The 21,512-nt window shown below is 47.0% G+C and overlaps 2 protein-coding genes across 4 annotated transcripts in view; both read left to right on the plus strand.

Annotated features, from left to right (window-relative positions):
* Positions 1-10,650, plus strand: part of LOC122902436 (UDP-glucuronosyltransferase 1-6-like) — a 47,722-nt gene extending 37,072 nt beyond the window's left edge. For all 3 annotated transcript variants that reach the window (XM_044241893.1, XM_044241894.1, XM_044241892.1), the window contains exons 2-5: positions 3,617-3,748; positions 4,752-4,839; positions 6,492-6,711; positions 9,636-10,650. In XM_044241893.1, coding sequence (XP_044097828.1) covers positions 3,617-3,748; positions 4,752-4,839; positions 6,492-6,711; positions 9,636-9,933 — 738 coding nt within the window. In that variant the 3' untranslated portion in view covers positions 9,934-10,650. The remainder of the gene's footprint in view (positions 1-3,616; positions 3,749-4,751; positions 4,840-6,491; positions 6,712-9,635) is intronic.
* Positions 10,651-15,440: 4,790 nt separating this feature from the next.
* MROH2A (maestro heat like repeat family member 2A) overlaps positions 15,441-21,512 on the plus strand; it is a 45,385-nt gene continuing 39,313 nt past the window's right edge. The window contains exons 1-6 of the mRNA XM_044240887.1: positions 15,441-15,516; positions 15,731-15,739; positions 16,260-16,358; positions 16,607-16,788; positions 19,794-19,925; positions 20,142-20,304. Of these exons, the coding sequence (XP_044096822.1) occupies positions 15,441-15,516; positions 15,731-15,739; positions 16,260-16,358; positions 16,607-16,788; positions 19,794-19,925; positions 20,142-20,304 (661 nt within the window). The remainder of the gene's footprint in view (positions 15,517-15,730; positions 15,740-16,259; positions 16,359-16,606; positions 16,789-19,793; positions 19,926-20,141; positions 20,305-21,512) is intronic.

Genomic DNA, 21,512 nt, shown 5'->3' on the forward strand with positions numbered 1-21,512 from the left:
TACTTGGTCATTTTCCCTTTTCCTGATTTTTGGCGGTTTGACAAGTTGTTATTTATTTTCTTTTCTCCCCTTGGGTAATTAAAGAATGCTTTTCTATGCTTCCATTACTCGTGTGGAGATGGTCCCTGTCCCAGTGCTCTTGGTCAAAGTCCTGAACTTCAAGAATAGAGATACAATCTTTAGCTGATAAAGAGAGTCCAAATGGAAGGCACACCTGGTGTTGGGCATATCTGGGATACCTGGCAGATAAAAGATAGTAGGACAACACTGAGAGCAAAGCTCAAGGATTCCAAGATGTCTTTCCCTGCTCAGGGTGAGAGACCGTATTTGTGAATGTGTGGGTATTCAGAGATGATATCCATCCAGATATTTTGAGTCTGAGGGAAACAGCCAAACAGAAGGTCAGTGAAAACAGAGACTTGATGATGGCGAGAAGAAGGACTGGTGAGCCCGGAAGCCAGCAGTCTTTGTCCATGGTTCTGAATGCATAGTGATAAAGCAAGTTTTCCAACATGCTAAGTACTTACCAAGGATTTGGAGAAACAGATGACATATGGGAAGAGAAAATCTAATAAAAGCCTAGAACTCAAAATACTGAACTCTCAGCAAAAGTTAGAACCTGGGTTAAAGACTTCAAAGGTAGGCAAGTGCTCTCACTTCAGAGGGGGCCTCATCCTTTTTGGAAGGGATAACAGGTGGGGGAATTGAGGGTTATTTTCCTTAACCTGTTGCATCACTCTTTGGCCACTCTACAGTCTGTGAAGTCAGGGCCATGTTTGGGGAAGTTTTGCCAAGCAGGGTGTGGACCTCACCATGGCTGAATTCTGGAAGACCTGGCCCAGGCGAGGCTTTGGGTGTGACAACACAATCTCTGCAGTTTGCCCTTCTGTGATCTGTACATGAACTTCCGTGATATTTAAACTTTAGTCTTGCTGTGTACCTTTGGGTGTTTATGGACCTGTGGGTTCCATTTTATGATAATCACACCCCACTGGGTACTGAGTGGGTGTGGGACAGTGTACAAGGAGGGGAAACCAGATGTGGACCTTTGTAGTTAGGCTTAAAGTAAGAATGGGTTTCACAGAAGAAGGAAGGTCCCAGGAAGTGAGGTGAGCTGCTTACTTTCACTCAGAAGAAAGAGTTCAAAAGGTACTTGGAGATGAGCTGTCTTTCTGAGGAAAGAAGGATGTGGTGTAATCCTGGGGAGGAGGGACTTCAGGAAAACCATCTTTAGGATGTTTTTGTCATAGGCCAGAAATGTAGCATGGTGGTGGAGGGGATGATGCTGGCCTCCTTGGCCTCTCAGATGAGCCCAGTGGAGAAGGCTAGGACACAGCCACTAGGAGCCAGAGGCCTTGGAGAGAGCTGGAGGGGGTGGACCAGTCTGGGGCTCACACCTGAGGAGGGCTTGGCAGTGTTTGGGCTTTATCGGTCATGCTTTGAACCAAACCTGAAATAAATCATGTGTGGTGAGCCTTGTGGGAAGTCCTCTCCATGTGATACCCAGAGTGCCCAGCATTCTGGCTTGAACAGGACTGAAAGTCCCATATCTCAGGAAACCCCTCAATTCTGAGCAAAACCCAGCACATCACACAGTCTCTTTAATGTCCTTCGCATTCTTGGGAAACATATAAAACCATTTGGAAGACTCTAGGGGAGTTCATTAGATGATGAGTAACCTACAGTTGGGGGGAAATTGACACACTCACACCTCCTCTGTTTCCTCTACGTGGAATTGCCACTCCGTGTGTGTGTCCTCACACATGTGTGCATGCAGGTGTGTGCCTGTGTGTATACCCGAGTGTGTATGTATGTTTTCTGAAGACCACAGTACCCTGGAGTTGGCTTTGAAGGTTGGGGCCAGATCAGGCTGGGCTGAAATTATTGCTGAGGGTTGAATCTGGGTACATCCTTCCTCTCTTCCTGGGGACACAGCCACCACTCTTGACTCCAGGTTCCTCTGGTTCCACACTGAAGGTAATGCTGCTGTTCTGGTTGGATCATCTTTTTGTTGCTTCCTCTCAGAACTTCTGTCTGACATCCATCTCTATGGTCTATTGACTTTAGGGGCAGAGGCTTGATAGGTTATAATCTGTGAACTGTGCTTACTAGTGGGGTCCCAGCCATCATAGTCTCTCACCCTTATACATGCAGACATTTCTGAAGATCCTATCCCTCTGCTTCATCCAAAAGAACCATGGGTTGTCCACTTTCTAGTAGTTGTAAGGTTCATTATTGACTAGAAAACCACTCACAGTTCATTCCTTATTCCTTGAGTCATCTGGCCCAGAAGTTTCTTCAGAAACAAGACCCATTGCTTTGTCTTGAGTTTCATCCTTACATGGCCAAGACCGAAATGCACAATAGTGATCTTGTTTGGAGGCATCAGAACAGCCTTACTTGCAATCTTCCTTAAATGATGGGGATAGATATATTGCTAGAAGGGATCAGTTTCTGGAATGGGACAGGAACACTCTGTGGGGGTCACGTGCTGGGTGGGTTCTTGTTTATCCTTCCCACAGGTGATTTTGGTACTCAGGGTTTGCTCGCATGCCCGTGACCCTCTCTGAACTCTGCAGAAGGGGCTCAGATCCTGGTGCAAGGTTTTCAGTCCTATTTTGTATCTCTCATACCTAGGGAGAAATATTTTGCTTTTTACTGTCCACTACGAAGCTGGCAAAGAAAGATTCAGGTATCCTTCTGTATGTTCTTGCTGAGGCAGGAAAGTTGACTAACACTCTTCAGAAAGCTCTTCTCCAGGAAAGGTGGGAAAATGCCAGGTTGATTGATTAAGTTTCAGCACTGAGATGACATGAGTATAATCCCTATTCACCCCAGCGTATTGTCTGGCATGTGGAAGACTCTGTTGTGGGCTGTGGGGAAGCAAGTATTGTTACAGGCTGTCTTGGCTATTTGAGGTTTTTCTTAACCATGAGTCTTATCTTCAACACTATTTGCCTTTCTGCTTGGGCTTCATTCATTCTTTCAACGTAAAAGGAATATTGCAGAAGCCTTAGAAAATAATACACATCTTTACCGTAGCTTTTCTTAAAGGTGTGGTACAGGACTTTTAGAGTCTGCAGAAAGCTTTCTGAAATCCTCCTTGGACAGCTTTCCTCTCTCCGAAGATCTCCCTTCACTGATCTGCTAAACAGCTCTCTCCCTTCTCTGTGATGCGCATTTACCTTTCCCCCCTTCCTATTGCCTTCTGCTCTTTCCTTTAGTCCCCTTCCTGAAAGCCTGCTTTCTTCCAAGACACTCCCAGCTTCTTGAAGCCCCTGGGAAGTGGATCTGGTCTTATCTCTGGTTGCTTTTTCTTTGGAAAATTAGCATACTACCTGGATTCTGCAACTCAAAGAAGAAGAGGAGAACCCAGGAGACAACCCAATCTGCAAGAAGCCTTCCTCCTTTGGAAGGGAGTAGGTGGGGGAGGGAAGGCTGTAATGTGCACTAATACTTTGTATCTCTAACACACACACACACACACACACACACACAAACACACACACATTTCATCACATTCGTAAGGTGAAGACATCTGATTCATAGTTGAATGTGTGCAGTTCCCAAAGAAGGTGAGAAAAAAATTAACTGGAAATTTCTCTTATGGTTCTAGGAATTTGAAGCCTATGTTAATGCTTCTGGAGAACATGGAATTGTGGTTTTCTCTTTGGGCTCCATGGTCTCAGAGATTCCCGAGAAGAAAGCTATGGAAATTGCTGATGCCTTGGGCAAAATACCTCAGACAGTAAGAAGATTCCATACAATTCTATTTTCCCAAAGGTTGGAACCCCAGACTTCTGAGTATTGATGTTAATCCTATCAGTTGGACTTCTGGTTTGGGCTTCCCTGCCACTTCTCAATTATTAATCCCAAGGTCTTTTTGCCATGTCACTCTCAACTATTCTTTTTTGTGTGTGTATGTGCTTTTTAAAAAAATTTTTTTCAATTTATTTATTTTCAGAAAAACAGTATTCATTATTTTTTCACCACACCCAGTGCTCCATGCAAGCCGTGCCCTCTATAATACCCACCACCTGGTACCCCAACCTCCCACCCCCCCACCACTTCAAACCCCTCAGATTGTTTTTCAGAGTCCATAGTCTCTTGTGATTCACCTCCCCTTCCAATTTACCCCAACTCCCTTCTCCTCTCTAACACCCCTTGTCTTCCATGATATTTGTTACACTCTCAACTATTCTTAAACTGTGGTCTACTTCACTTGGAGGTCTCGTTTTCTCTAAGAAACTCAAAAGTGTACTAAGGAGAATTTATTTTATTTTATTAACTAATTAATTTGTAAAGATTTTATTTTTTAAAGTAATCTCTATATCCAACCTGGGTATCAAACTCACAACCCCAAGATCAAGTGTCACATGCTCCAAGGAGGATTTATTTTAAAGATAAAGTAAACAGGATAATGTACGGGATAGTGTTTCTTCATATTACGTAGGAGTATTTCCACAAAAAGCTGGATTCATTTCTTATATTTTTGCTTCTCTAATTCTACATTCACTCACTTTGTTAAGTAAACTTCCCCTTGAAGTGCAGAAAAGTGCAAAAATCATAACTGTACAGCTTGATGAATTTGCACAAATACACAGAGTGTTACCGGTCCCCAAAGCCTTCCTAGTCACAACACCTCCCAGCCTCACCAAGGTTATGTTCATTCAGAGGACACCACCTTCCAGCTACTACACGGATGTTTCTGAATTGTTGTGTTCCTTAAACTCTGTTCTTGTCTCTGCAAGGTCCTGTGGCGGTATACTGGCACTCCACCACCAAATCTTGCGAAGAATACAATACTTGTCAAGTGGCTGCCCCAAAATGATCTGCTTGGTATGTGGGCAATGTAAGGGCCTATTGAACCAGAGCGACTCCATCCATTAAACTATGACCTTGAGTGACTTTGTTGTTTATACAGTAAAACTTAAACTGTCCCTCTCCCCCGAGGGGACTTACTTAAAAACAAGTCCCAGAAACCAGTCCCAGGTAACAAAGCCCAAATACAAGGGTGGGTCAGGCCAGGTGGAGGTATCCAATCAGTGGGGGTGCATATTGCCTCGCTAGCTACCAAGGAGAGTGGGCCCTGCCTTTTGGGTGTCAGTTCTGACCAAGGTGATAGGCTAGTTCAAATACCTACTACAGGGTACATTGTAATTCAGTTGATTCAGTTAGTCACTTTTGTGTGACCTAGCATGATTGTGCAGCTTTCTCTGTGTGTTACAATCTCATTTGCCACCTGTGTGTGGCCAGGTCCAACCACACGGCCTTTGCCCTTAAAAGCTAGTCTGTAAGGCAGAGAGATGTCGCCTCTTTGCAAGCGATGGCCCTGGCCGGTCAGTTTGATTCTTGATGCTTGGTGCAAAATAAAGCTTTGCTTGACCTTCGCTTTGTATCAGTCTTGCTCCTTTGACCATGGACCTGATGAAGTTCTAGAACCTAGGTGAGGTTCAGTGGGGTGAGGTTCAGAGCCGACGGCTAAAGAAAGAATTCTTAAGACGTCTCTGGTGCAAAAAGGTGGTTTATTAAAGCACGGGGACAGGACCCGTGGGCAGGCAGAGATGCGGCTGCCCAGGGCCTGTGAGGAGTGTCTGGTTATATACACAGGAGTTGGGTAGGTGAGGACAAAGGGGGTGATGTTAGTCTCTAAGGAATTTTGGAAGCAAGGTCTCCAGGACCTTGAGGGGCTAGTTATTGTTGGGAGAAAGGTTATTTATTACTAGTAATAAAAACCTTCTTGTGAGTCCCTTTAGATATGTATCAATGGGCCATATGCTTGGGAATGATTCTCGACATTATCTTGGAGATCTAGAGATAAAGCTTCACATTTCTCCTATCAAGTGTCCTAGTTAGTGAGATTTGGGTTTAGAAGAAATTTAACTTTATTTACATTTCTTTTTAGCCTCCTTTGGTTTCTTATGGAGGGGAGGGTGGCATTAGGGCTTGAGGAACTGAGTTATGTGTCCTTGGAAATTGGGCTACTGATAAGGTAGCTTCTTTGTTTGTAAATCTCAAGGACATTTGCAAACAAAGGGAGACTCCTGCCTTACAGGATTGTGATCTCTGCAATATAAGCATTTGTTCTTCTTTTAGGGCAGTCAGGGTTGCCTGAGGAATGTCATACATGTTACTAAGGGGAGTGGGTGGAGAGGGGGTGCAAGGCGCCAGCCCTTGCTCCCTCCTCAGCCAGCCTCCTGCTCCCTCATCAGACCCAATAGGCAGGATGTGGTGTGTAGGTCAAACCCAAGTGAAATGAACAAAGTGGCTTGTGCAGGGCTGTTTTAAAGGATTATTTAGCTGGAAAATATTATGGCCAGAGTATTCCACATTGCCTTTTATCCAGTGGGACATCTCAACCCACATTTTCCTCAGCAGACTTCTGCAGGAGCCCCATGTGGATGGCACTGAGGCTTTCAGAACCTAGACAGTGTTAGACGGAGAAACTCGCTGACTCGACTCCTAACATCCCTCCCTGCTTTGCCTCTCAGGTCACCCGAAGACTCGTGCTTTTATCACACATTCTGGCTCCCATGGCATATATGAGGGGATCTGCAACGGAGTTCCAATGGTGATGCTTCCCTTGTTTGGTGATCAAATGGACAATGCAAAGCGCATGGAGACCCGGGGGGCTGGAGTTACCTTGAACGTCCTGGAAATGACTTCCGAAGATTTAACAAATGCCTTAAAAACTGTCATCAGTGACAAAAGGTAAGAGAAAAGGTACAGAGGGATACTACCTGTATTTTGGCCATCTCATTCACAGCAATATCCAAATGTGAAAATAAACACATAAAAACTCAATTTATAAGTAAGATGATTTGGGGATTATTATTATTCATTTTATAAAAGAATGCTTTAATTCCTATTATTTAATTCCCATTATTTCAAAGGTAATTCCATTATCTTTGAAATGATTTTAAATATTATTTCCCTCAGTAGGACTAAAACTTCAATTTATTAAAAAATACAGTCACCAAGTAGACATCTAATCTGTGAGTTCCTGCAAAGAGAAATATTCCATTATAAGAAGCATAGTGTCCATAAGATAAAAATAAACCAGGACAGCTGTCCTTAGAAGGACAGCTCTCTCCAGCACCAAAGCCCGAAGAAACTTTGTTCATGGGGATTTATAAATGGGATGGGGTCATGTGATATCACAGACAAAGGCTTATAATAAAAGCAAAGATAAGTCTGTTTAAATGTGGCTCTGAATACAATTCGAGAGGCAAAAGCTATCAAATCAAATGATCTCTGCATGAAATTTATTGTATTGCTGTCACATTCCTTAGTAACAGGCTGGCCAAAACCTTATGGGAAGAAGTGACGGCCAGGGGTGGACTTGATCCAACAATTAACATGTGCGTGTGAGTGCCTGTACATGCGTGTGTGTGTCTGTGAGAATGTCAGGAGTCTTGACCCGTAGTTGCTTCATTTTGAAAGATATGTCAGTTGGAGGGACAGATGTGAAAAGACTGGAATGTGTTCAGACGGGATGGAACACTGTGCAGGGTGACATGGTGAGCCTGGGCAAGGAAAAAGGGGAAAATGGGACGCTCCCATGTGTGGTGCCAATGGATGAAAAAGAAAAGTCAACGAAACCCACTCCCCCATGGGTAAATGCCCAGCATGCCCAGAGCAGCAGGTGGCATCCCTCCATTCTTTTTTTTTTCCAATTTATTTATTTTCAGAAAAATAGTATTCATTATTTTTTCACCACATCCAGTGCTCCATGCAATCCGTGTTGGGGTACCAGGTGGTGGGTATTATAGTGGGCATCCCTCCATTCTGATGGGCCTCTTCTGACAGCCCAGCAGCCACGCTACTGCCACGTTGAATGCAGGGAAAACCTGACTTCTCTCCCCGTGTCGAAAAAACTCGTTCCTGAGATGTGCATTAGTAGTACAATTTTGATCTTCTGTTGAGTGGTACAGGAAACTACCTGGAACCTACAAATGACTTGGTAGAAGTTCTCTTATTTATTTTTAAATCCTTCATCAATAAGCTTGAGTTACCAGTGAACTTCATCCATTTGCTTGGGAGTCATCTCTGCCTAACATGTTCCCAGCATGCCAAGCTGGGACATAAAATAAAGACAAATGGAAACATTTTGAACACCAGATGATGCAACCAGGCCATAACAGGCACTCAATAAATGGTGGATGAATGAAGGAAAGTTCCAGAAAATCTATCTTTTAAGAAAAGATACACATAAAAGGAAGATGTTTAATAAGACTTATGGCCAAATATGATTACACAGTACAGTAATGTGTCCAAATATAATGACAGACCTGTTATCATAATTGCTCCTGAGGAAGAGTGTCTTACTCTGGTCTTTCTTCTCCTTTTCCTTTTGTCCGCCCTCCTCCTCAGTCTCTTTCTTCTTCTAGAGCATCCACACTAAGGGTCAAAGCATTGAACCCAGTTTGGATTTAGATGTTCGGATTCAGCTAGCCACACTGCCCAAAATCAACAAAAATCTGTTTTGTTGAGCAAGCTGCATAGATGCAGCCTTGTGCTAACGCTAGACTTGGATGGTGTGATGTGTCACCAATGCGGAAGTATGCCACCTCCTTGCAGAAGGCACTTCCAAACCGCTTCTGCTTTGACTAGATGGGATTGTTTAACTCTGTGAAAAGGAGAACCGCTCATAATTTCTGACACGCCCTTTTATTTCTTTCTCTTATTGTAAAAAAGTATCTAATTTCCTACAAAAATACCAAGAAAAAGAAAAAAAGAAAGTAGGAAGCAAGATTCAGATAATTTCATATCATAATTTTGGCCTCCAGTTTTCTTTCTACATTTTTTTTTTAAATTTCAGAGATAAAGACCAGTGTGTGTGTGTGTGTGTGTGTGTGTGTGTGTGTGTGTTTGCATTTTCTGTCTATAATGGTGAAAGATCCCCCCGGGGCTCCAAGCACCCCGGAATGGACCCCTTCTCAGGAGGAGACCCCCGGACCCCAAAACCAAGCCGAGTCCACTGATCAGATGCAAACAGCACGAGGTTTATTGAGTTGACACAGGTACCTGCAGGCGATCAAGTCTTAGGAAGACTCGCGCGCCAGCCCTTTGTTTAGGGCCTTTTTATGGGGTTCGTACAGAAGCAGAAACATAGTTACAAGGTTCTTATTGGCTGGTTTGAATGTAAGGCATACTCGGTGTTTGTAGATTGGCTTTGAAGGACCCCGGCGCGCGAAGAGAAAGGTGGGGAGGGGGAGTGAGGAGGGGGAGTGGACCTTATTACTTAGCAGAGAAACATCCTGCCTACGTGACTAGGCCCACATACTTAGGCGACCCCCCTTGCCCACATACCTATGCACATAAGGTATCCTGTTTAAACAGGAGACCAGTATCACCCCCTAAAAGCCAAGCGGTTACAGAAAGGCAAGAGAGCGGTTAAACAATTAACTGGGGGAAGGGTCTAACAGGGGAAGGGCGAAGCCAAACGATTACAGAAAAGCCAAGAAGCAGTTAGTTAATCAATGGCTGGGGGGGGGGTGTCTATATGCGGAGTCTTTCAATGGAAACTCATTTCCTCTGCCAAGGTTAGCCTTCCCAAACATAGCGAGCCTAAAGGGAGGATGGTTCATTGAGGCCAATGTTCCAGACACTCACATAACTGTCTCTATGTTTAGCTATAAGGAGAACATCATGCATCTGTCCAGGCTGCACAAGGACCGCCCCATCGAGCCCCTGGACCTGGCTGTGTTCTGGGTGGAGTTCGTGATGAGGCACAAGGGGGCCCCACACCTGCGCCCAGCAGCCCATGATCTCACCTGGTACCAGTACCACTCATTGGACGTGATCGGCTTCCTCCTGGCCATTGTGCTGGGTGTTGTCTTCATTGCTTATAAATGTTGCGCCTGGGGCTGCCGGAAGTGCTTTGGAAAGAAAGGACGAGTTAAGAAATCTCACAAATCCAAGGCACACTGAGAAGCGGGTGGGGAGTGAGATGACCCGAAGCTGCAACCAGACACAATGTTAAATTCATATTCTGCTTATTAAACAAATGCTTAGCCCGGAGTGAGATACTCCTGAGTGGTTTTTCAAAATAAAAGCAATCTAATTGGTAGTCACACCTACAGGTAGAGATCTTGAACGGTTTCTGCCCCCTTTAGTATTTTCAATCTGGACTACCCTTGTCCTCATTCAAATGACTTGCCAGAGGGTTGGACAGGTCCTTCCTGCATTCATGTTCTTACTTAGGAGTGAGGACTGTTTGGGGGGTACAGGTTTCAGAGGTTCCCACATCCCCAACCTGCAACCCGGGAAGACGGTTCTAACATTATCGTTTGGCTTCTGGAAATTTTGTGAATGTTGCCATCCTAACTTAAGGTCCTAACTTAAGCTTGTGCTTCGCAGATGGCACTTGGCGTATTTAAAGAAGGATATGTTTGTTTATTCCCAGGGCATAGGGCCTAGCACTTGAAATAAATGAATGACCTGGGATCTTTTGAGAACCCTGTCTGATTTCTGACTTTAGGGGAAAGAATGATGTGTGAAATTGATGAATGGTGTGTTCAAGAGGTTAATCAATGCTTGTGGCAAATGGATCTCATTTGAGAAAAACCCGAAGCAGAGTGTCTCACAAGTGTATTTTCTCTGATGTTTTGAACAATTTAAAATGGTAATAAATTCTTATAAATTATATCTCTTAGGTGTTCTTCTCTTAATTTTTGTTGCATTTCTCGGGGAGCTACATGTACTGATTGTAAAAATAAACCATGATTATGACAAATTAGAAAACAGAGGTGCACGCATACACAAGAAAATGAAAATCTGGTAATCGTGTTCCCCAGCAATAACTTCAGTTGCTATTTTGGCAAATGTGTTTACTTACAAAATACTGCAGCTACACCAAGCCTATCTGGCACTTTCAACCCTCTTTCTCACTTCACTCTACTGGGAATGCCCTCCCCACACTTTTCTATAACATTTATTGCATTTTTCATGGCCAAGAAGTTAATTATTGCATGCATATGGCAGGATTTATTTAACCAAGACCTCTGGGTGGATTCACTTGTATTTTCTGCTATAAAAGAGCCCTCTTTGAACAGCCCAGTGGTTAGGTCTTTGTACATCTTCATGACTGTCTCCATCAAGTCTATGGCTATGGTATGCCTAGGTTCCCTTGAGGCAAGGATTCCAGGGAAAGTAGCTTATTTGGTAAGTGAAGGAAACCCTGATATTGGAGTGGGGAATGGGATTAGCAGTGAGGGACTCCAAGAAGCTGATCTGCTGTGGGTGGCTGGAGCCGAATCCCTCTGTCGATGCTGGGGGCCAATGTAAGATGTCAGACTTATCCCACCTTAGCGCAAAGCCAAGTCCTGGGCCCTCTGAGCACTCGTCGTGTCTGTGACTGGCGGCTCCCAGGTTGTGTTAATTTCCCTTCACTTCCAGTCGGCCCCAAGTGTGGGCAAGGGGACCCTAAAAGCCAGAAAGAGCCCCCAGGAGAGAAAGTGAGGTGTGGCGTTGGAGGCAGCCCCTTGGGCCCTAAGGCAGAAGGACACAGGGATCTCGGTGGGGCACTGCAGCCTTGCTGCCCTGAGCAGATAGATAGCTTGAGTTATTTGCAAACTGCACGCAGAGTGGGGCTATCCGTGTGTGGGAGAGCCAGTTTCCTGCACCCTTTTTGGTGTAAAGTAATATCTTGAAGGAAAGTATCAGTTGGGAGATGAGCCATGGGATCTGGTTTTAAATTTTTTTTAAAAAGATTTATTTATATTAGAGAGAGAGGGGGCAGGAAAGAGAGAGAAAGACGACCAGCTGAAGGAGGGGGCAAGGGAGCGGGAAAGAGAATCTCTAATGGACTCCCCACTGAGCACAGAGCACGGAACACAGAGCACAGAGCACAGAGCCCAACACGGGACTCAATCTCACAACCCTGAGATCATGACCTGAGCTGAAACCAAGAGTTGGACACTCAATTGACTGTGCCACCCAGGCACCCTGGGGTCTTGTTTTAAATGTGCTTTTATTACTATTGTTACATCAAAGGTTTTTGTTTGTTTGTTTATTTTTTTTAATTTTAGGAGTAATTTGTGTTTCTTTTTTGGAGACTGTACTTGGCCTATCTTCCTATGGGCTGTATTACCCCGAGGGTTTGTTCAGAGAGTTTACTGCGTTAATGAGAATATCGTTCCGACCTGTACCATATTTTCTCCACTTGTTCTGTGCCTTTAATTTTGCTCACACTTCTGTGTGTTTGTTGCTTTGTGGTTTGTGTCACACGTAACAATTTTAAATGTGCAGACTTCAAACTGGAGCTGTGGTCCCATGGATAGGTAGTTCTCTGAACCCAGCCCCATTTATTCCCTCCCTTGGCTGCTTTTGGGAAGCTGTTCTTGCCAGATCCCTCCCCACATCTTTGAGCCCTACTGGGACTCGAAGACTACATCCACCATCCCGCAAGGCCATTCTTGGTCCACCCAGGGACCAGCTCCCAGGCTCCCTGCCGCCCCCACTTCTCTGGACCTGAGCTGCTTGGGGCTCTACCAGCCTGTGCTTCTTCACACTTTGATTTCTCTGGTCCCTATGTCTTCTTTTTGGAATATCCTAAGCAAAAAGGGGGACTTTTTGTAAGGAGGCAGACTTCCTAAGGACGTGGGACTCATGGCCAGGCCTCAATGGTGCCAAGAGCCTCTCTTGCCTGGCCCGGTCCCCAAACACTCTGGGTGCCTGCCCTACTCTTCCTTCTCCTCTTGGTCTTGACTGTTCTTCAGTCTTCAAGATAGCACAGGACCATGGAAGACTGATCAGAGTCTCTCTTACCCAGAAGGGAAGAATCTGATTGGTCCAGATCAGGCGTCTACTCCCGGCCATCCAATCAGGAATGTTGAGGGAAGGATTACACAGGGAAAACATGGCCACAGGGAGCCCTAACTGACCCCAAGGGTCAGGGAAGAGGGAGCTTAGTGAGTTGGGGAGATTTCCCAAATGTGTCCACTATATATGTACGTTGCGTCCATTTTTTTTTTTTTTCACTTCCTGCCTTGGCGCTTTCATGCATTTAAACCCACGGGTTTTTACAATTCAGTTTTTTCCAATTTTCAAGGTAGTTCCCGTAGAAGGTGGGAAGCTCAGTTGAGTGACAGCAGCTTCGAGTGACTGATTTCGTGGATGGATTATATGGGAGTCAAATATTACTGTCCTAATCTGAAGGAAAAAAAAAAACCCTGAAAAGTATTTTTATGTCCAAAAAACCAAGCAGAACCCACTTCTTTCTACTCGATCTTGTGGTCTCAGTGTCTTCTCTAGATACTGTGTTGGGGGGCTTCTCACTTTTTGCCATGGCTTACACACTCCTTAGGTATGCAACCAAAAATGGCTCCTTTCTCCTCCCTTCCTGATGGCTACCCTTCCCTATGCGACTGGGCATGGGAGGGATCCATTTCCCCACTCCCTCGGGACCTAGCTGGCCTGTGACCTGCATTTGGCTAGCAGCATGTGGTAGAGGGATCAGGGGCCAGTCCCAAATGGAGGCCCCAGGAGGCCTTCCTGTTCCTGCTCACTCTTTTAGAAGCCCATCTCCTTGCTGTGAGAACAGCCTGGGCTAGCCCTGCTGTGGGATAGACATGGGACCCAATCAGCCTAGCCACTTCAGCCAACAGCTAGCCAATTGCTGGCCTGCCAACCTTGGGGGACCATCCATCACCAGCCAGCCCTCACCCAGCCCACCAGCTAACTGCAGGTGCATGAGTGAATCCATGGATGGATATGCCCCAGATCAACAGAACTGGCTGGTAGATTTATGAACAATAATTAAGAGTTGTTTTTAGTCATTAAGCTCTGAGGTGGTTTTTTACACAACAATAGCTAACCGATACATTTCGTCCTATCTCTTAATCCACAGTCTTTCATGTGTTGGGCCTTTAGCCTGTCAGAGGACACAGGTGTCCTACCCACCTCCATATTCACCACTACATGGAGAGCCATGTCAGCTGTACACAACAGGTAGGCAGGTAGGGTCTGTGGAATGGAATGGCAACCATACCACTTAAGTGATCTTGGAGGAGAAGAGCTGGCCCAGAGGGTGGTGGGAGGAGGTAGGGCAGAGGTAGCTACGAAAGAGGGGTGGGTGATAACTGTCTTCTTGCGCCTGTTCCAGGCTGGTCATTTTGTCACCAAAGGGCAGAGGGAGGAACAACACAGGGATTTTATGGGGAAGAAGAGGTTGGCATTATGCCGGGGAAGCTCATCTTCTAAACATCCAGTTTCAGTGAAGTAGAAATGGGCTAGGAAGGGTAATGAGGACCCTGGTATCAGAGGTGTCCAAGCAGAGGCAGAGGAACTTCCTCTCAGGAGGGTGGACAGACTTTGGGAATTTTAACTAAGCAGTCTTGGACCTACGTGGCTCTGAGTCTTGTTCTGTTGCCCTGTAATGCGTAGAAAGGTTTCCAAAGGCCAATATTTCATTGCTCAGACTCTCGATCTGACCTAACTCACAGCTACAACTGACAGGGGAATCCTTGGGCCCTACTTTTGGTTCAGGGAAACAGGGTCTTTGCCCTCTCACCTGTCCTAGAGGTGCTTCATCTTCTAAGTATTCTGTCAATGGGAACCCCATTCCCCATCTGGTAATCTGTCCAGTCCCTGGGGAGGAAGAGTCCTTTTCCCAGGACTCCTCTGTGACCCACCCCACCCCATCTGCCCTGACCACATCTTCCCACCCCGAGGTCCTATGACCACATGTTGGAAGAAGTCACCTAGAAGATGTGACTGCCGGTTGACCCATGAGCTGGGCCTGGGAAATTGAAGGCTCCCCATTCCCTCTCCTGTCCTTGGAATGAGGGTTCTGCTTGCCTTTCCCACTCCCAGAGCCTGTTCCAAGGACACAGCCCTGAGGTACTGATATGGTGTTGAGGCCACCTTGATGGTATATGTGACTGAACCCACTAAGGCCTCGGAATAAACTCTTCAGATGCAGTTGGCAGGTGCAAGGATCTACAGTCTTGATGCTGCCCAAGAGAATCACCGCATGTGAGTTTCTTGCTTATTAAAACTGCCATCTACCAACCTGGAGTGGCCTTTCTTGGGCCTCCCCCTGCCTTCTGAGCACAGTGGCCAAGAAGCTCCCATGGAGCTTGCAAACCATCAGTGCATCCCCAGGAGACATGGTGGCGAATCACCCCCACTGTCACCATGCCCCTTTCCCAAACAGGCCACCATACTTTACCACACACGAGTAAGAAAATCATTTAGTGACAACATAATGTGGCACTTTAATCACTGGGCCCTGTGCACTTCTCAAAGCCCTCACTTGATAAAGACTCAGGAAGGCAGTTAGATCTCAAAGTTCCAAGGGTATGCTACCTAACGGTGATGATTCTAATGAAACCCTCCCACCCCGCCAGGGGACCCATTCCTCATCCACAGCACGGCTGAGAAGCCAACTACCCGCACTTCTTCGGCAACCCTTCCTATTATCCCCATTACCATTGATGTGTATTAGGCAAAGAACGAGGATTTTTCTTGTGGTATATTTTTGTTCCATCCAGGAGAGGTCTCTGAGGAAAGGTCAGTATTTGGGTCCCTGTGTAGCTCTTAAAAGGATTCCCAGGAGGGAAAGAGCACAGGACTGATCTGGGAGTGTTCAGCTCTCCATTTGGACATCTGTGTTGTTTGCCAATCCTTAAGAAGCTGCTGATGTTGCAAGAGCCCCTTGAAAGGAGCAATGGGGGCAGCTGAGGTGGATTTCTCATTAATCATTAGTTTAAGTTCAAGAGAAGAGAGAGGAAGGGTCCTTCTTAACAAGTGTATTTGTTAGCTACTGCAGTGTAACAAATGACACCGATTTAGTGGCTTAAAACAACACCCATCTATTACCACACAGTTTCTGTGGGTCAGGATTCAGGGTGGAGACAGTCTCACAAGCTGCATTCAAGGTGTGGATAGGACCACATCCTTTCTGGAGCTCGGTTCTCTTCCAAGTTTTTGTGGTTGTTGCAGAATCCAGTTCCTTGTGGTTGTAGGACTGAGTCCCTCACTTTCTTGCCACATGGCTCCTTCCTTTGGCAATTTGTCACACTGTTTCCATTTCGAGGCTAGTGTGAGAATCCTCTCCAGGCTTGTATAAGATCATGTGACCATGGGAGTGGTTTCCTGTTGCCTATGCCACTGTCCACTGCTTAGAACATGGGTCTAACCAAGTCATGGTTCTGCCCACACTCAAGGGGAGAGTCTTATACAGGGCGTGACTCACTGGGGGTCATCTCAGGGTGTGTGTTGATACACAGACTATTTTACAAATTTGGTCTTAGAGGAGCTTGAGGAAGAGATGACAGAAGCAGCCATAGACTCAACTGAGGACCCATCAGAGGAAACAGAAGACCTGGAACCTCTGGAACCAGATGACAGAGGCAAGAAAGTTGGCCCCACCCCTGCATTCCTGCCTCTTCCCCATGCCCACCGCTCAGTCCTGGCCACCAACTCTCTGGGAGCGGGTCCTAGCCTCAGTCTCAGTTTCTCCTTCTGCACGGTGGACAGGGAGGCCCGGCTCCATTGCGGGGGCAGCTGGAGCTGCAGCTGGGCAGTGTTGGGAAGGCCTGGGCATGGAGCCCTCCTGGGATGGCCCTCTCAGCACCCCAGCTGTGCTACCTTGTCTCAGGGACTTTCCAGCAAGTCATGAACCTCCTCAACATCATGGACAGTGGGTCAGCAAAGACGGACACCACCGGGACAGGTCCTGACATGCGGAAGATGCTGGCCTCAGTGATCATCACAGACAAGGCCACCACAGAGCCATCTGTGGTGATGAATGCTCTCATCCGCTGCCTGCAGGTGCCAGAGGTAAGGCCTGCCTGCCCCCCGACACCTGCCCCTCAGAGCTCCGCCCTACCTGTGGCTGCCTGCACAGACAGCCACCACTCAGCACACCTTACTGACCACGGCGGGTGTGGGGCCAGGAGCTGGGGCTCAGAGGTGGGAGAGACTATGAGGTTCTCACTTGGAGGACCAGCAGGTGCTGTCATAATGTTTAAAAGCTGCCTTATTCTTTTTTAAAATTATTATTATATTAGTTACCATGCAGTGTGTCATTAGTTTTTGATGTTGTGTTCCAAGATTCATCGTTTACGTATAACACCCAGTGCTCCATGCAATCTGTGCCCTCCTTAATACCCATGATAGGCTCACACATCCCCCCACCCCCATCCCCACCCCTACCCCTCTGCAACCCTCAGTTTTTTTCTCTGAATCTATTCTGACACAGTGGGTTTGGGTTTGGGAGCCGTGGTCCACAGGCAAAGGTTTGCAGTAGAAAAGCAGGCTCCCGGGCTGAGTTCTTTGCTCTCTGTAGTAATTGGCTCAACCTGGGAAGGGCTGTCTCTCCAGGACCTGCAAGGCCCCAAGATGTCAGGAGATATAAAAAAATGTAAGTACAGGATTAATACCCAGGCTGTCATCGGTGATAAGTGGCAATAAATAGCCAATAAAGAGCATACAAACAGGTATGCATGTTTTAAAAGTGAACACGTTTCAGAGATTTGTTATTCATTAACTAGTGAAGGCACGAGCAAAATGTTAAAATCTGGTAAGAAGAGCATTTTACTTACAGAGATTTATATTCTTTGCCAGACAAAACTCATTTATGTTGCCATGAACAGGAATAATTTTTGTTATTATGGAGGAAACATTTGCATCGTTATCAGTTTCCTGTGACTGAGCTTCTAGCCCCATGGAGCCCTAACCTAACCTAGAGGATCATGGGAGATCAAGGACATGTTCTCCTTGAGGCCCCATAACCCAGACCTCCTTGGGGGCCTGTTTGACACTAGCTTCTAAGTCTTGGACAATTTTTGTCTTGTGGACCATAAATGTTCTCCAGAGAGTCCTCTTGATCACAGATAAGGCTGGTCTTGTAACTGATCTGGCTGTTTATGTAGGGGCTGCAGGAGTGTTAATTAAGAACTCAGGCCTCGGGCACCTGGGTGGCTCAGTGGGTTAAGCCCCTGCCTTCTGCTCAGGTCATGATCCCAGGGTCCTGGGATGGATCCCCGCATTGGGCTTTCTGCTCAGCAGGGAGCCTGCTTCCCTTCCACCCCACTCTCTTTCTGTCTCTCTGTCTACTTGTGATCTCTCTGTCAAATAAATAAATAAAAATCTTTTTTTTTTTTTTAAGATTTTATTTATTTATTTGACAGAGAAAGATCACAAGGAGGCAGAGAGGCAGGCAGAGAGAGGAGGAAGCAGACTCCCTGCGGAGCAGAGAGCCTGATGCGAGGCTCGATCCCAGGACCCTGGGATCATGACCTGAGCTGAAGGCAGAGGCTTTAACCCACTGAGCCACCCAGGCGCTCCAATAAATAAAAATCTTAAAAGAAAGAACGAACGAACGAACGAACTCAGGCCTCCCTGAGTTCTCTTTGAAAACCTGGAGCACAGGGGCGCCTGGGTGGCTCAGTTGGTTAAGCAGCTGCCTTCGGCTCAGGTCATGATCTCAGCGTCCTGGGATCGAGTCCCACATCGGGCTCCTTGCTCGGCAGGGAGCCTGCTTCTCCCTCTGCCTCTGCCTGCCTCTCTGTCTGCCTGTGCTCGCTCGCTCTCCCTCTCTCTCTGACAAATAAATAAATAAAATCTTAAAAAAAAAAAAAAAAAAAGAAAACCAAGAGCACATGTTCTCAACGGGGATGATACTATCCTGAAGTGGATGAAATTGGTTCTGGGTCGGAGGAGGCAGGAAGAAAACCTTACCTTCTTATGTATAAAGCATGGAGTTGTATATGGCCTGTAAACAGATACATAATATATTGGTGGTATTAAGGTTTCATGGTGGGGAGGGGGGAATTAGGAAAATATGTCTAAGAAGGATCTTTAGGGAGCAGTTAAAAAAAAAAAAAAGATTGCAGGACACCCATCCAGGGCCAGGCGGTACTGGATAGGCAAGGCCTTACAACTTTCTCCCTTCCAGTGGCTTTTGTGAGGAATCTCTGATCGGGCTGTAGGATCGTTGGTTATTTTCTATGCCAAGACCGGGCAAACAAGGCCAAACTCTCTGGAGCAGATTTCACTAGGACAACATATCCATTTGGGTGAATTCCTTTCTTCTTGAGGTGCCCACATTTTCCAAGGCCTCTGGGCTGTTGGGAAGTGGCCATTCTCCCACCCGAGAGCCGGGGCCGTCCTCCAAGGGCTTTGCAGGCTGTGGCCCACATTCATCCTTCAAGTGCGGCTCATCACACTTGATTAAGTACGAGTTATTCTCCAAGGCAGATCTGCAGGGGTGGCCTGGGTTGTACTAAGCCAGGTGGTTTAACATGGTGATAAGGCTATCTAGGAATCAAAGTAGAGTAAGAGGCACACTTCCTGGCCTCTGGTGCTCCCTCAGGAGGGCAAACGGTAGGGCAGATGCTTTCTTGGACTTTTGGGGACCCCTCCCGGTATCTCCATGTGTTCTGAGCCCCATCCTACAGAGGCCTCATTACAGAGGCACGTGGATCCAAACAGCACCTGTGGTTTGTCCTCAAATTCCAGCCCCTCTTCCCTCCCAAAGACTAAAAGGTCCAGTCCTCTCAACAAAGGCTAGATCTCTTGCGAGCCAGCCCTCAACCTTAGAGGCTTCTGGAGCCACCTCATTAGCATAACAAAGGACACTTTAAAACTCTCAACTCAGAAAATGCTAAGTTTTAGGAGGCCTGTGCCAGAAATGGAACAAAGATCAAATACACGTATCTTATAAATCATGGGTACATGGGAGGAGGGCCGGTGGAGGGAGCCGATGGAGGACTGTGCTGGGTCTGTCCCTGGCTCCGTAGCCCAAGTCTGGGATCTTGCCACTTGCTGTACTTGCTTCCCAGATTTCTACTCAGCGCAAAGTCAACATTTACAACATCCTCCAGGAGATCATTCAGCAGGAGGGGGAGCTGGAGGAACAGGGAGTCCAGAGGCTGGTCACCATCGCCTCCAAGGAAATGAGAGAGATCCTGGAGGTAGGAGAGCCCGCCCACAATGCCCTCCCCCACCCCCCATCCCCAACCCACCCAGGAGGTGGGCCGCTGGTAGGTAGGGCCTGGGACATGCAAGGCCCTTGTCCAGGGACCTCAGGGGTCAAGAGGAGGCTGAGACCGAGGAGCGCATGGGGCTGGAGCAGTTGTGGAGCGGGAGGGTTTTTGTGGAGCCCCATGTCCCTCTCCCGTCCCTGGCAGGAGGATGGCGACGTGAAGGCAGAGGTGGCCAGTGACACGCTGGTGGCTCTGTCCCGAAACCACTTCAGCATGGTCATGTACGAGCTGCAGCACCACCTGAAGCCCCTCAACCTCACGGATGAATTTGTCATCATCACCTTGGCCAAGCTGGCCAATGGCAACGGTAGGTGCAGTGCGTCCTCAGCCCCGTGGTGGCCCGGCGCCCCCTGCTGGTCTCCACCTCTCTTCTCTGACCAATCCCTTCCTCTCTTTTCTACTTTTTAAATTTCTCTTTTTAATTCTGGTTAGTTAACACACAGCGTTATACTAGTTTCAGGTGTACAAGAGAGCGGTTTAGCAATTGCACACATGTCGTGGTGCTTGTCCCGACAGGAGCACTCCTTACTCCCCATCACCAATTCCACAGCCCCTCCCTCTTTTCTTATCTTTCACCTGCATTCCTTTTTTCCCTTTCCCTGTGTCTCCCTCCGCTGTTAAGATTCTCTGTGTCCCTGCCTCTTGTTTCTGTCTCTTTATTCCTCTGTCATTCTTTCTTCAAAGCTTTCTCCCTCTTGGGCTCCCCCTTCATTCCACAAGCAGGTGCTGAGCTCCTGCTCCAGGCAGGGCTGTGGCCAGTGCTGGGCCACACAGTGAGGATGAGGGGCTGTGTCCCGCCCTATAAAGGACTGTAAACAAGTCAACAAGAAAATCGATGATTATCATATGAGATGACGGATGGGAAGAGAACAGTCTGGTGGGTCTTTGAGATCAGGAGGAGGGAAAGGACCTCACCTCTGTGGGGGTCTCCCTGAGGTAGCAACATTTCAGCTGTGACCTGAAGGGATGAGAGGATGGTAACTGTGTGAAGAACCAGATATGCATCATGTGCAAAGGCCCTGAGGCAGGAAAAGGCTTGGTTTCTCTGCGGAACTGAGGGAAACTGTGGTTATAGTTAGGGTGAGGGGGAGATGGGGTAAAGAGGGGTTGGAGAGGCTGTAGGGCCTGGTGTAAGTCTGGACTTCATTCGAGGGCCCTGGAAAGCTGTTGAGGGCATCAAAGCGGCAATTGCCTTGTGGAACAGAGGTTCTGGGAAGACCTTTCTTGCTGTTGAGTGGAGAGAGAAGGGATAAGAGGTGTGTATCTGAGAGGCATTGGTGGCTCAGGCTGGGGTGAATTTGGGGAGTGGTGGACAGAGGGGAGACATAAACAAGACTCCAATCGATGGGATGATGAATTATGTGCCCGAGGTGAAGGAATAAGTGGGAGGAGCCGCGGATGTCTCCCGGGCCTCAGGTTTGAGCAGCTGCCTCTATAGTGGGTGCATGGAGTTCACATGCACAGGGGACCTCCAAAGAATGAGGACAGCGTCCAGTTGGTGTGTGGATGCAGAGC

Source organism: Neovison vison, chromosome 3, assembly GCF_020171115.1.
Source record: "Neovison vison isolate M4711 chromosome 3, ASM_NN_V1, whole genome shotgun sequence".
NCBI classification, from domain to species: Eukaryota; Metazoa; Chordata; class Mammalia; order Carnivora; family Mustelidae; genus Neogale; species Neogale vison.